At 37.6% G+C, this 12355-nt stretch overlaps 2 protein-coding genes and 1 pseudogene across 2 annotated transcripts; 2 read left to right on the top strand and 1 right to left on the bottom strand.

The window, feature by feature from the left end:
- Window positions 1–675: 675 nt before the first annotated feature.
- LOC132273142 (probable aspartic proteinase GIP2) lies at window positions 676–1932 on the top strand. Its single transcript, XM_059774166.1, has one exon. It carries the CDS (start codon window positions 676–678, stop codon window positions 1930–1932), a length of 1257 nt encoding a protein of 418 aa, XP_059630149.1.
- A 4843-nt stretch (window positions 1933–6775) lies between these two features.
- On the top strand, window positions 6776–8200 carry LOC132273482 (probable aspartic proteinase GIP2; annotated as a pseudogene).
- Window positions 8201–10636: 2436 nt separating this feature from the next.
- Window positions 10637–12126, bottom strand: LOC132275171 (probable aspartic proteinase GIP2). The gene has a single exon (XM_059776586.1). The coding sequence runs from the start codon at window positions 12068–12070 to the stop codon at window positions 10760–10762; it is 1311 nt and encodes a 436-aa protein (XP_059632569.1). The 5' UTR covers window positions 12071–12126; the 3' UTR covers window positions 10637–10759.
- Between the last annotated feature and the right edge of the window lie 229 nt (window positions 12127–12355).

The raw sequence follows: 12355 nt of genomic DNA, 5'->3' as shown, positions 1-12355 counted from the left end.
AAATACAAGTTGATCACATGATACGGGATATTAACTTTATATCCGATTAAATATGTGATATTTAATAAAGAAATAATTAAATTAAGGAGGACGGTGAGACATACGGTACACTAAAATTCACTTGCCATATTGGGAATGGAAAGAGCCCATCAAATACGTTAGTTCGCATCTAGCTTGATAAGACCGAATGACATTATTCAATTAATTTTCTGTTGTACATAGCCCTTTATATAGGCGGTGATTTGATAAATTGTGATAGATTAATTGAAGATAATATATAAGAAAGTTGAGAGTAATAGAAAATGTTAGCACAGGCATGAGGTTCTCCTGAGATTAAATAATTAAAACCAATTATTGCATTATTTTAATTCCACTTGATATTGATAAAAGGAAAGCATATGGCACATTATCCAAAATCATCATATTAAAATCATCCTAACAACACTTTATACCAAAACATCATAGGGTTCTACCACTTGCGGTTGGTGTGAAGCTGGGTCCAGGCAGCCATGTCTGACCTCTATTTGGGCTTTTTAAGACAACACGTGAATTTTAACACTACCAAACATAATGAAGAGAGAGACCATGCACATAAACATAGATAAAAAAAACACATCAAAATCTCTTTAAAAACGGAAGGTAGCATAGCATTCAACTTCACCACCACCACCTATCATGGCTTCTTCTTCTTCCTTTCATTTTATTCTGTTCTGTTCTCTATTCATTGCAGCGTCGACGTTGTCGTCAGTCGCCACAACCTCTTTTCGACCAAAAGGGCTTCTTCTTCCGGTCACCAAAGATGCTTCAACCCAACAATACCTTACCCGCATCAACCAAAGGACTCCTCAGGTGCCCTTGACCTTAACCGTCGACCTCGGCGGCCATTTGTCATGGGCAGACTGTGAAAAAGGTTTTGTTTCCTCCACCTACCGTCCAGCTCGTTGCAATTCAGCTCAATGCAAAGTTGCTTGGGATACTGTTTGTCCAAACTGTCCAGTCAAGCCAGACTGCATCAACAACACATGTGGCATCGCACCAACCAACACCGTCAACGGCTTGGCCGGAGGAAGCGGTCAGCTGGGAGCAGATGTGGTGTCCATCCAATCCAACGACGGTCGGGCTGTCTCACTATCAAACTTTCTCTTTATTTGTACCTCCACATCTGTCTTACAAGGTCTTGCTAGTAGTTCCAAGGGCATGGCTTGCCTTGGAATGAATAAAGTTACTCTTCCTTACCAACTCGCCACGGCTTTTAGATTTCCTCGGAAATTCGCCATTTGTTTGAGTTCATCAACAATTTCTAAGGGTGTCATATTGTTTGGTGATGGACCTTATATGTTCCTTCCTAATGTTGATGTCTCAAACTCCCTTATCTACACCCCACTTATCCCCACCTCTGCGCCTTACGTCATTGGAGTAAAATCTATCCTAATCAACCAAAAGGTTGTCCCTATAGACCCTGGATTAATATCAGGTTACAATGAGATCCAAACTCAGATCAGCACTGTCGATCCTTACACACTCATGCACACTTCGATATACAATGCTTTTATTGAGGTTTTCATCAAGGAGTTCCCGAGCGCCACTAGGGTTGCGTCCGTGGCTCCTTTCGGGGCATGTTTTAGCTCCAAGAGCATTTCCAGCACCCGTGCTGGCCCGGCTGTGCCACACATTGATCTCGTGTTGCAGAACAAGAATGTGTACTGGAGGATCTTTGGAGCAAACTCGATGGTGCGGGTCAGCAACGAAGTGTTGTGTCTAGGGTTTGTGGATGCTGGTACAGAGACTGGCTCTTTGATGGTGCTCGGAGGGCATCAGATTGAGGACAATTTTCTACAGTTTGATCTTAAGGCAAACAGACTAGGGTTCAGTTCTTCATTGCTGTTCCGACAGACAACATGTGCCAACTTCAACTTTACATCTCATCTTTAGATGCTTATGATTTGTTATGATGGTGTAACCAATGTTTTATTATATACTGCATGCTGTAATAAAACGTTGTGCCATTTGGTTTCGTAATAGAACGTTGTGCCTTTGGTTTTTTAATATTTTGCGAAATTATATATTTTTCCATCCTTCTCATATTAGTTTTTTAATTCAAAATTTTTGACTCACTGTCATTTTTTATTTTTAAATCATTTAAAATTATTTTTAATCATATTACTTTTATATACATATATTATTTATATTTATATTAGATGTTTATTTTAATAATTTTAACTCACAAAAATTATGAATCAAAAATTTTAAATCTAATAACTAATATGAGATAACGCGCGCACATGCAAATGGTTGTGTTACATTCACCATTATTTTTGTTTGTCAACAATTTTTACGCGGCATACAGTGGTATGCCATCGTTGACTTGAACTTGAAGTCTAAAAATGGCGTCAAGAATCAAGACTTGGGCCCAGGCGGTAGATGCTTTGAACTTTTACTTTACCACCCTTTTGGGAAATTTTTGTTCTTTATTTATGAATGTCCTTGTATGACTTTATGGTCGGTCACTAATCCTCATTTTACCAATAACCAATCCCATATTAGTAGTTAATCTTATTATAGTTACTAATATATATATATATATATATATATACAAGAAGGCTCCCGTGCGGTTCAAAATAACGAATTTTTTAATAGACTAAAAATCAATTAGAAAAATTACACTTTATTACTTTATCAGACCTATTTATAAATAATTTATTATAATTAGCCAATACATTTATTCAATTCCTCTCTCCTTAATCCCTTCCATTGCTCTTGCAATTTCAACTACTACCGTCATCACAGCCACCATCTTCACAATTACAGCAGCAACACAACTACTATATTCATTCTCCAAAATCGAATTCAGGTCACTATCACTTTCCCTCTCTTTTTTTTGCACTTTGATTTATTTATTTATAAAATATTTTTTACCTCGATGGCTTGACTGTTAGTCTATTGCTCTCTTATTTATTTTTTATTTTTTTCGTCGACCCATTATTCAACACTTCGTGAATAATCTTTTTTTTTTGGGTTCAAAGGATACCAATTTTTTAGGGTTGGTGAATAAGCACAACCTCTAATAATAGAGTCTCAAACAGAAAGTATATATTGTTTAATCCTGGAAACAATAAAAGGTCTTTAAGCAATATATGGTATTGGCTAATTATGGTAAATTAACTATGGTTAGGTCTGATAAAGTAAAAAAGTGTAATTTTCTTAATTGACTTTTGGTCAGTTGAAAAGTCCGTTGTTTTGGATCGCATGAGAGCCTTCCTGATATACACATACATATATATATACATATACATATATATACACACAAATTGATATTATTATTATGGGTAAATTACACCTAGACCCCCTGAGGTTAGGTCATATTTCAACCAGATGAAGATTTTGGTTTTAACTTTCACTTACACCCCAATTTATTTTTTGACTTCTGATACATATGAATAGACCATTTTACCCTCAATTTTTTAATACAATATATATATATAATCTTAAATGACAAAAAAACCCATATATATATATATATATATTCAACACCTATATGTGTGTGTGTGTGTGTGTATATATATATATATATATATATATATATATATTCAACACCGGCAGCTCCCACCATTAACACCGGCAGCTCCACCAACGTCCCACCTTAACACCTCCCTGCACCACCAACCCACCCAAAACCTAACTGCACCCCCACCCAACACCTCATCACCACCACCCACCTAAAACCAAACCCAAAAATACACAAAATCCTATCCCACCCACTGCAGAAATGGACGTCGATGACAAAGAATCGAAGGCGAGTTGATGTCGGCGGCAGGTGTCGGATTACAAGCTCTACGGTGGCCCAATCAATATATCTCGGCAGCGACACATCGTATTATGCTTACAGCCTCGACAGCGTCATAATCGGCGGCAAAAATCCTCATCTCGTGCTACAGTCGCGTATCTGTGTGTGAGGGTTTGTGTGGAGAGAGGTAGCTACAGTCGCGACGGCAGTGAAAGAGGTCGTGGTGGAGGTGGTCGCGATGGCGGCGGGAGAGACGATGGGATCGATTTGTCGATGACGACGATTTGTCAAATCAAACGTCGACGACAGTGGAGAAGACGACGATGATGTCGAAACCTCCGGCGGCGTTGAACCCTTGTTTTCTTTCTTCAATTTAGGATTTCTTTCCCATTTTCCACCAAATCACACACACATATATATATCACCCACACCATATACCAAACCCGCCGGCCCGCCGCATCACAGATCCACAACCCACAGCCACATCTGACGCCGTCATCGCTGATTGCTCTGACTAGATGCCTGTCTTTGCTTTGTCGTCGCTTGGGAACACGCCGATATAAAATGGGTTTTGCTACTTGGAGCTCGCCGGAACTGAGTTTTGTTTCGCCGACACTAGGATCTCGCCGGAACTGGGTCAGTTCAGTTCTGTCGTTTTTTACCGGAGAAGAACTGGGTTTCAATAAGCCTGTAATCCGAATTGAGTTTGGTTTCGCTGACTCCGATTGATTCCGATGAGAGGGAGAGAGAAAGGGGAAAAAGAGGGTAGAGAGAGAGAGAGGGGAAAGGTCACAGAGAGGGGGGATGGGTAGTTTGGTCACAAATATAATTAATATGAGGTCAAATGGTAGTATAGTCTTGAATTGATATTTGGGGTGCAAGTGAAATGTTAAATTACTAATTCATATATAAGTAAAATCTAAAATCAAAATATTCATATAGGTGTAATATGACCTAACCACATGGGGTCTAAGTGTAATTTACCCTATTATTATTAATTCCAAAGTTCAAAGGACCGCATACACGCACAATAAGTATGGGATCAAGAGGTTGTAAAAATTGGTTTAGGCTGGAGTTCATTTGAGTAGATTTGACTGAGTGATTTTTCAGACTTGTTCGACTATCTTACTTTCTATAAGCTAAGATTTAAAAGAGACTTTAGTAGCATGGTCACTTTGTTGACTAATTATATTAACAATACTATTTAGATCTATTTTTTTAAAGTGAATGTGTATAGTTTGAAAGAGTTTTTATTCTTTTTAATACATTGATTGAAACCCACAATTGGTCCGCTCCATCGAAAGAACAAAAATTCAATCAGCTAAATACAATCATTAATATTTTTTTATCAGGACCATGTTATTTAGACATAAATTTCTAACGGAAATACTTAAGAGTAAGAGTTTCTATCAATTAGATGACAAAAATTAGATTAACAGTTTATCCACTTTTTCAATAGCCAACATACCAAAGACCATGTGGCATAATGGTATATTATATTTTCTCTACTTGTCCATGGTGAATGGGAGTATTAGAGAATTGTAATTCTATTTGTTTGTCTGTAGAATAATTATTTTGAGAGGTTTCTTATGGACTTTATAATTTTGATTCAGAAAAATCCTGTAGATTAATTTAGAGTCAACCCCATTTTTATTAAAACTTAACGAACGGAACTCCAGTCCCTTAAAATTGGGAGTTGGTTATGGATTGGGCTGGGGTTGATTTTGGGTTAGCCCCTAAATTCTACCAACCCAATCAAGTTTATTGATACGTTATTTGGAGGATGATTTACACTCTTGGGTTACTTCTGGTCCAGATTAAACTATATTGGTCCAGTCTTTAGGTAATACAGCCATTGGCCCCGAAGCAACCAATTCTTACATCTGACGTATAATGGTAGAAAAGAGTGTCTTTTTCTTGCCAATGTTAAAAAAAAAAAAAAAAAAAAAAAAAAAAAAAAATTGATTACATAATTGATAATACTATAATAGATACACACACACACATATATATATAAATATTTTATTTTTGGGAGAAAAAAAGCTTAGGAGCCCAATAATAGCGAGCATATGGCCCAATAAGACTTTCAGAAAAAGATGGTGTTGTTTGTACAGAAGTAGCCCAAATATTAATGGCATGTTGGGCTGAACTCTTGTACCAGTTTGGGCAAATCTGAAACAATACAAAGAAGTATGTGTAACTGGGCCATAAGGAAAGCAAGGTTCATAGCTGGACCATTGGGCAAACAGAAAAACCTATTACAATGGGCTTAGCCTGTTACACAATTGCCAAAGACCCATTCGTTTTCAAGAATTAGACCGTTGCTTTTCAAAGAGCTTTTTCAATTATCCAATAATCAATGTACATATTCGTTGATTTCATCATTTTTTTTTAACTCTTCTAGTTCTATCTTGTCTATTCCCAGGGCCATGGGCTTCAACTTGGGAAGTGGTATAAGAGATCTAATTACTAACCGTGCTTTAAAAGAGAAATATTGGAATTTTAACTTTTATTCTAATATTTTATATTTGATATATTTAACTTGGGAATAATTAAATCAAAGAGCACTGCAATTGATACATACGGTCATTTGTATAACTCACTTGGGCATCTAGCTTGATAAGATCAAATGACATTATTAAATTGATTTTTCTCGTATGTAACACTTTATTGTTTTAAAAAAGTGTGATAGAGAGAATGTAATACTTGGAAAATATAGCACAGGCACGAGATTCTCCAGAGATTAAATTATAGCCAGTTATTTCATTATCTTAATTCCACTTTATACTACTAATACAAGGAAATTAAACTATTGGCAGATTTATCAAAAAATCATACATATATTAAAATCATCCTACCAGCTGTGGTTGGTCCGACCGCTATTTGGACTTTTTAAGACAACACCTGAATTTAACACTACCAAACATCACGAAGACAGACACCAAGAACACAAATATATATATATATATATAACACATCAAAGTCTCTTTAAAAACCGAAGAAGCTACCATATATAGCATATATTCAGCTTCACCATCTCTCTCTCATGGCTTCTTCCTTTCATTTCATTCTCTTCTACTCTCTTTTCATTGCAGCGTCGACACTGTCCGTCGCCACAACCTCTTTACGACCGAAAGGGCTTCTTCTTCCGGTCACCAAAGATTCTTCAACTCGTCAATACCTCACCCACATCAACCAAGGGACCCCTCAGGTGCCCGTGAGCTAACGGTCGACCTCGGCGGCCAGTTGTCATGGGTAGACTGTGAAAAAGGATTTATCTCTTCCACCTACCGTCCAGCCCATTGCAATTCAGCTCAATGCTTACTTGCTTGGACTAGTGTTTGTCCAAAGTGTACATTCAAGCCAGGGTGCAACAACAACACGTGGCGTCGGAGCATTCAGCACCGTCACCCTCACCGGAGGAAGCGGTCAGCTGGGAGCAGATGTCGTGTCCATCCAATCCACCAACGGCAAAAACCCCGGCCGGGTTGTCAAAATATCCAAGTTTCTCATGGTTTGTAGCTCCACAACTCTCTTACATGGTCTTGCTAGTAGCGTCAAGGGTATGGCTAACCTTGGAAGGACTACAGTTTCTCTTCCTTCCCAACTTGCCACGGCTTTTAGCTTTCCTCGGAAATTCGCCATTTGCTTGAGTTCATCAACAACTTCTAAGGGTGTCATACTGTTTGGTGATGGACCTTATGTGTTCATTCCTAATGTTGATGCCTCAAAGTCACTTTTCTACACACCACTTATCCCCAACTACTCGGCACTTTATTCACATTACTTCATTGGAGTAAAATCTATCCTAATCAACCAGAAAGTTGTCCCTATAAATGCAACATTGCTATCAAGTGGAACAGAGATCAGCACTATCCATCCTTACACAGTCATGCAGACTTCGATATACAAAGCCTTTATTGAGGCTTTCATCAAGGAGTTCCGGAGTGCGACTAGGGTTGCGTCTGTGGCTCCTTTTGGGGCATGTTTTAGCTCGAGGAGCATTTCCAGCACTCGTTCTGGCCCGGCTGTGCCAACCATTGATCTTGTGTTGCAAAGCAAGAATGTGTACTGGAGGATCTTTGGAGCAAACTCGATGGTGCGTGTCAGCAATGAAGTATTGTGTCTAGGGTTTGTAGATGGTGGAAGAGAGCCAAGCACTTCGATTGTGATTGGAGGACATCAGATTGAGGACAATCTTCTACAGTTTGATCTTGCAGCATCTAGGGTAGGGTTCAGTTCATCATTACTGTTCGGACAAACAACATGTGCCAACTTTAACTTTACATCCCATGTTTAGATGGTTATGATTTGTTGTGATGGTTTAACCAATGTTTTATTATATTCTGCGTGTTGTTATAAAACGTTGTGCCTTTTGGCTTCGTAATAAAATGTTGTGCTTTTGATTTTGTGAAATTATATATTACTACATGCATACGGTTGTGTGTTACATTATACATCATTTTTGTTGAGCCCAGTCTTGGGAGGATGAATTTCATCTCTCTAATTACATAGCCCAGTACAATCACAACAAGTGTCTAAAATAAAATATAAAATTAAGTTAGACATTGCCTATCTATTTGCAAGTTTAACCCATTTTCCTATTTTCCTGTTTTCTGAATCGGGTCTTCTTTCTATCTCTACCCTAAAAAGGGGTAAGAATGGAGACTTGGGGCCAGGCCGGCAGTGGCGTAGCTACATTAGGACCAGTGGGGACAACTGCCCCCAACTGTAGTTTTTAGTTATATATATTTTATATGTATAAATTCTGATAATTCTTAAATTGCCCCCATTGAAATTTTAAAAAAAATCACAAAAGGTCTTAATAAAAATCAAAATTTTAAAAAATCTCTTATTTTTAACTTATTTGTTCAACAAAAATTTCAAAATTCGAAAAAAAACACGTTTTTTTCTTCTTCAATGGATGTCACAAAATTTTTAAACATTAAAAACCCCTCCTTTACTATTTATGTTTTTGATTCAAAAATTTTAATCACATTATTGTCAACGTTTACCCCTACTCAAGTAAATTTCTAGTTCCGCCACTGCTCGGTGGAGAAATATATTCTGTAGGCCCGGTGCACCGTTCATAGGGCTATCACAATCATACATGCCTGCACGTGTTATTCATGCACTTGCACGTACATAATAAATACGGTTATAATGTACCTGATGTGTCGTGCATTGAACAAATAAATACCTACTTGACCGACTTTCACCTACGATTTTACCTTTTTTGGTAAATTTTTTTAAATTTAAATTTAAATTTTATTTTATTTTATTATTATTATTTTTTGTTCGTTTATTTGTGAGTGTCCTTGCATGACTTTATGGTCTGTCACTTCCCTCATTTTACCAATAATCAATCTTATATTAGTGGGTAATAATGTGCTTTGTTTTGTAGTGTATGCGGCATACACTATGCCCATGTTGTCTTGAAAGTTTAGTAAAGATGTCAAGAATGGCGACAAGGGGCCTGCTCCACGGAGGCTTTGAACTTTGCCTTTACCTTCTGTGGAAAATTTGTCCTTTATTAATGAGTGTCCTTGCATGTGACTTTATGGTCCAATATTCACTAACCCTAAAGATACTAATAATTAATCTTATCCTAATTACTTATAAATAAATACACAAACATCTATTTTACATTATTAATTAACTACCAGTTTAATGATAAAGTTATATATGGTCCAATATTCTCACTTCACTTGGTTTTTTTTTTTTGAAATATTTTCGATTCATGCAGAATGGGATATTTATAAAAACTAGACACCAATACATTCCTCCACCAAACCTTGTATGTAATCAGGGCTAAACGGCTCTCATCCTCAATTTGAGACACCAATATATGGGATATTCCAGCCTCAGTGATTCGACCTCTGGCGAAACCACCAGACCAGGCGTCTTGAAGATGGAGTCGTCCTCCTTCATTACCGAAATGTCTGCAACTCCTGTAACGATTTTGGTTTGAGGTTCAGTTAGCCTCATGTTTATTTTAGCGGTTGTAATTGGGATGATGTGTTTGGGCTGTTGTCTTTTTGGGCTGCTTCATTTGGGCCACTGGTCTGTGGTTAGCTTTGGGCTAACTTTGGGCTGTACAGTTTACTTATTAATAATATTGACTTCAACTTTCTAAATATATATATATATTATACAGGTTACTAGTAAAATAACCTCTCGAGTAATGACAATAAACACTCAAATTCCTCTTGGAAGAAGAGCAATGTACTTAGACATTGTTTGATTAGCATAAAATATATAGATTTATATTTTCTAAGACTTCGCAGGCAAAGGTTAGGGGCATTTTTACACAATCAGAATTTCCTGAATTACAGTTCATCATTCTTGTTATTTTTCGTACATTATATCGTGTTTGTGATCGTTATTTCAGTCTGTGTGTTGCTTCTATCTGAGTTCTTTTATTGAATTCCAATTGGGTATTTGACTCTGAATACTATTTTAAACTTCATTTTTAAACATATAGTTCAAGAGCGTGGGATTGAAAGCGATTTAAGTTGGTTTGCATAATAGGTGTTTGATAAAATGTGTAAGTTGATATTATTTTTGTTGAACCCACCGGCATTCTAATCTTGAAAGTAAATTGAACTAAGATAGGAGCCTTTTCTCTTGGTTATGATAAAGCATTGGTGGTGATACCATGTCAAGAAATCATGGTTCCTTATTCAGATCTTGAAATTAAATAATCATATAATAACTTAAACATTTTGTTAGAAAATTAATTGAGGATATATTAATTTAACATACAACCATACATGTTAGTTAATTAAATCACTAAATATCAAGAGATCAAAATGCACCATATTTTAATGCAAAATGCAATACAATAAATCATTGCTGGCCATCTCTAGGAATCATTGTCACTTATTAATCTCATAAAAATACACAATCGATCATACGTTTATATACCACATATATAGTAATATGATTAAGTTCTGATCGAAATTAAGCATCGATCTAAGCACTGGTTGTAAAGTTGAAGTTGGCACATGTTGTTTGTCGGAACAGTAGGGTAGAGCTGAATCCAAGCCTGGATCTTGCGAGATCGAATTGTAAAAGATTGTCCTCAATTTGATGTCCTCCAATCACTATTGAAGTTTTAGGGTTTATGCCACCATCCACAAACCCAAGACACAACACATCTTTACTTACTTGCACCATCGAGTTTGCGCCGAAGATCCTCCAGTACACACTTTTACTCTGCAACACGAGATCAATTTGAGGCACAGCCGGGCCAACACGCGTGCTACCAATGTTCTTTGAGCTAAAGCATGCCCCGAAAGGTGCCACGGAGGCAACTCTAGCCACATTTGACAGGTTGTTGATGAGAGCTTTAACCACAGCGTTGTAAATTGAAGTCTCCATGACTGTGTAAGGACTGACAGTGCTTATCTTTGTTCCACCATAGCCTTTACTGTTAATGGACAACAGTGAAGAATTTATAGAGACGGCTTTTTCATTGATCTTGATAGATTTTACTCCAATGAAGTATTCAAATGAGGGCTCGCCTTTAGCAGCAACCGCTTCATCAGTCACGGGGTTGATGATAAGCGTGGTGTAGGTCAGAGAGCTTGATGCATCAATACGAGGAAGGAACACAAATGGTCCATCACCAAACAATACAACACCGCTAGAACTTGTTGAAGCACTCAAGCAAATGGCGAATTTCCGGTCGAATTTAAAAGATGAGGCGAATTGGGAAGGAAGAGCGACTTTGGACCTTCCTAAGCCAACCATACCCTTGACACCACTAGCAAGACCTCCCAAGATTATTTGGGAGGCACAGGCAAAGACAAACTTGGACACGGACACAACCGGACCGGGGTTCTTCCCGTTCGTCGATTGGATGGACAAGACGTCTGTCCCGATCTGACCGTTCATGGCTTCGCGAGTCACCGTGTTAAATGGAAAGTGGCCACAGGTGTTGTTGATGCACCCCGGGCCACGATTGCAAGATACAAAATCATCACAATATAAAGCCCCAGCAAGTGAGCATTGAGCAGATTTGCAACGGGCTGGACGGTAACTGGAAGAGACATAGCTTTGGTTGCAGTCTACCCATAGGAACTTGCCACCGAGGTCGATGGTGAAGCGTACTGGTACAAAAGGAGTCCTTTGGTTAATGTGGGTAAGGTATTGACGGGTTGAAGAGTCTTTGGTGACAGGAAGAAGTAGCCCATTAGGCCGAAAAGTTGTTTTGGCGACGGAGGAGGCGGCTTCAACAAAGAGGAGAGTGCATAAGAGAATGCAATGAACAGTAGAAGCCATGAGAGGTTGTGAAGCTGAACTCTGCTTGTGGATAACTGCTATATGAATGTCTTTTTATAGGTGTTATAAGTGTACAGTGGTGTGTCTAACATTCTTGAAAGGAGAATTACACCAAACTCCATGTGGATTGCTTAAATTTTTTTTTTTTAAAATAATAGACTTCCCATATGATTTTTAAAATAATATTGATATTTCCATGATTTTAAATACCTGTTAGAATAATTGTACTTTTATATTAGTTCAACGTACTTATGAATAAAATATCATTTTCAAATTTTTTAAGAG

This window comes from Cornus florida, unplaced genomic scaffold, assembly GCF_030987335.1.
Source record: "Cornus florida cultivar Cherokee Brave unplaced genomic scaffold, ASM3098733v1 CherokeeBrave_3.0.0_Hap2_Chr09, whole genome shotgun sequence".
NCBI lineage: Eukaryota > Viridiplantae > Streptophyta > Magnoliopsida > Cornales > Cornaceae > Cornus > Cornus florida.
This window is presented reverse-complemented; position numbering and strand designations above follow the sequence as displayed.

Bases quoted from the DNA above. Each gene is read 5' to 3' on its own strand.
- LOC132273142 (XM_059774166.1), top strand. From the start codon at position 676: ATGGCTTCTTCTTCTTCCTTTCATTTTATTCTGTTCTGTTCTCTATTC.
- LOC132275171 (XM_059776586.1), bottom strand. From the start codon at position 12,070: ATGGCTTCTACTGTTCATTGCATTCTCTTATGCACTCTCCTCTTTGTT.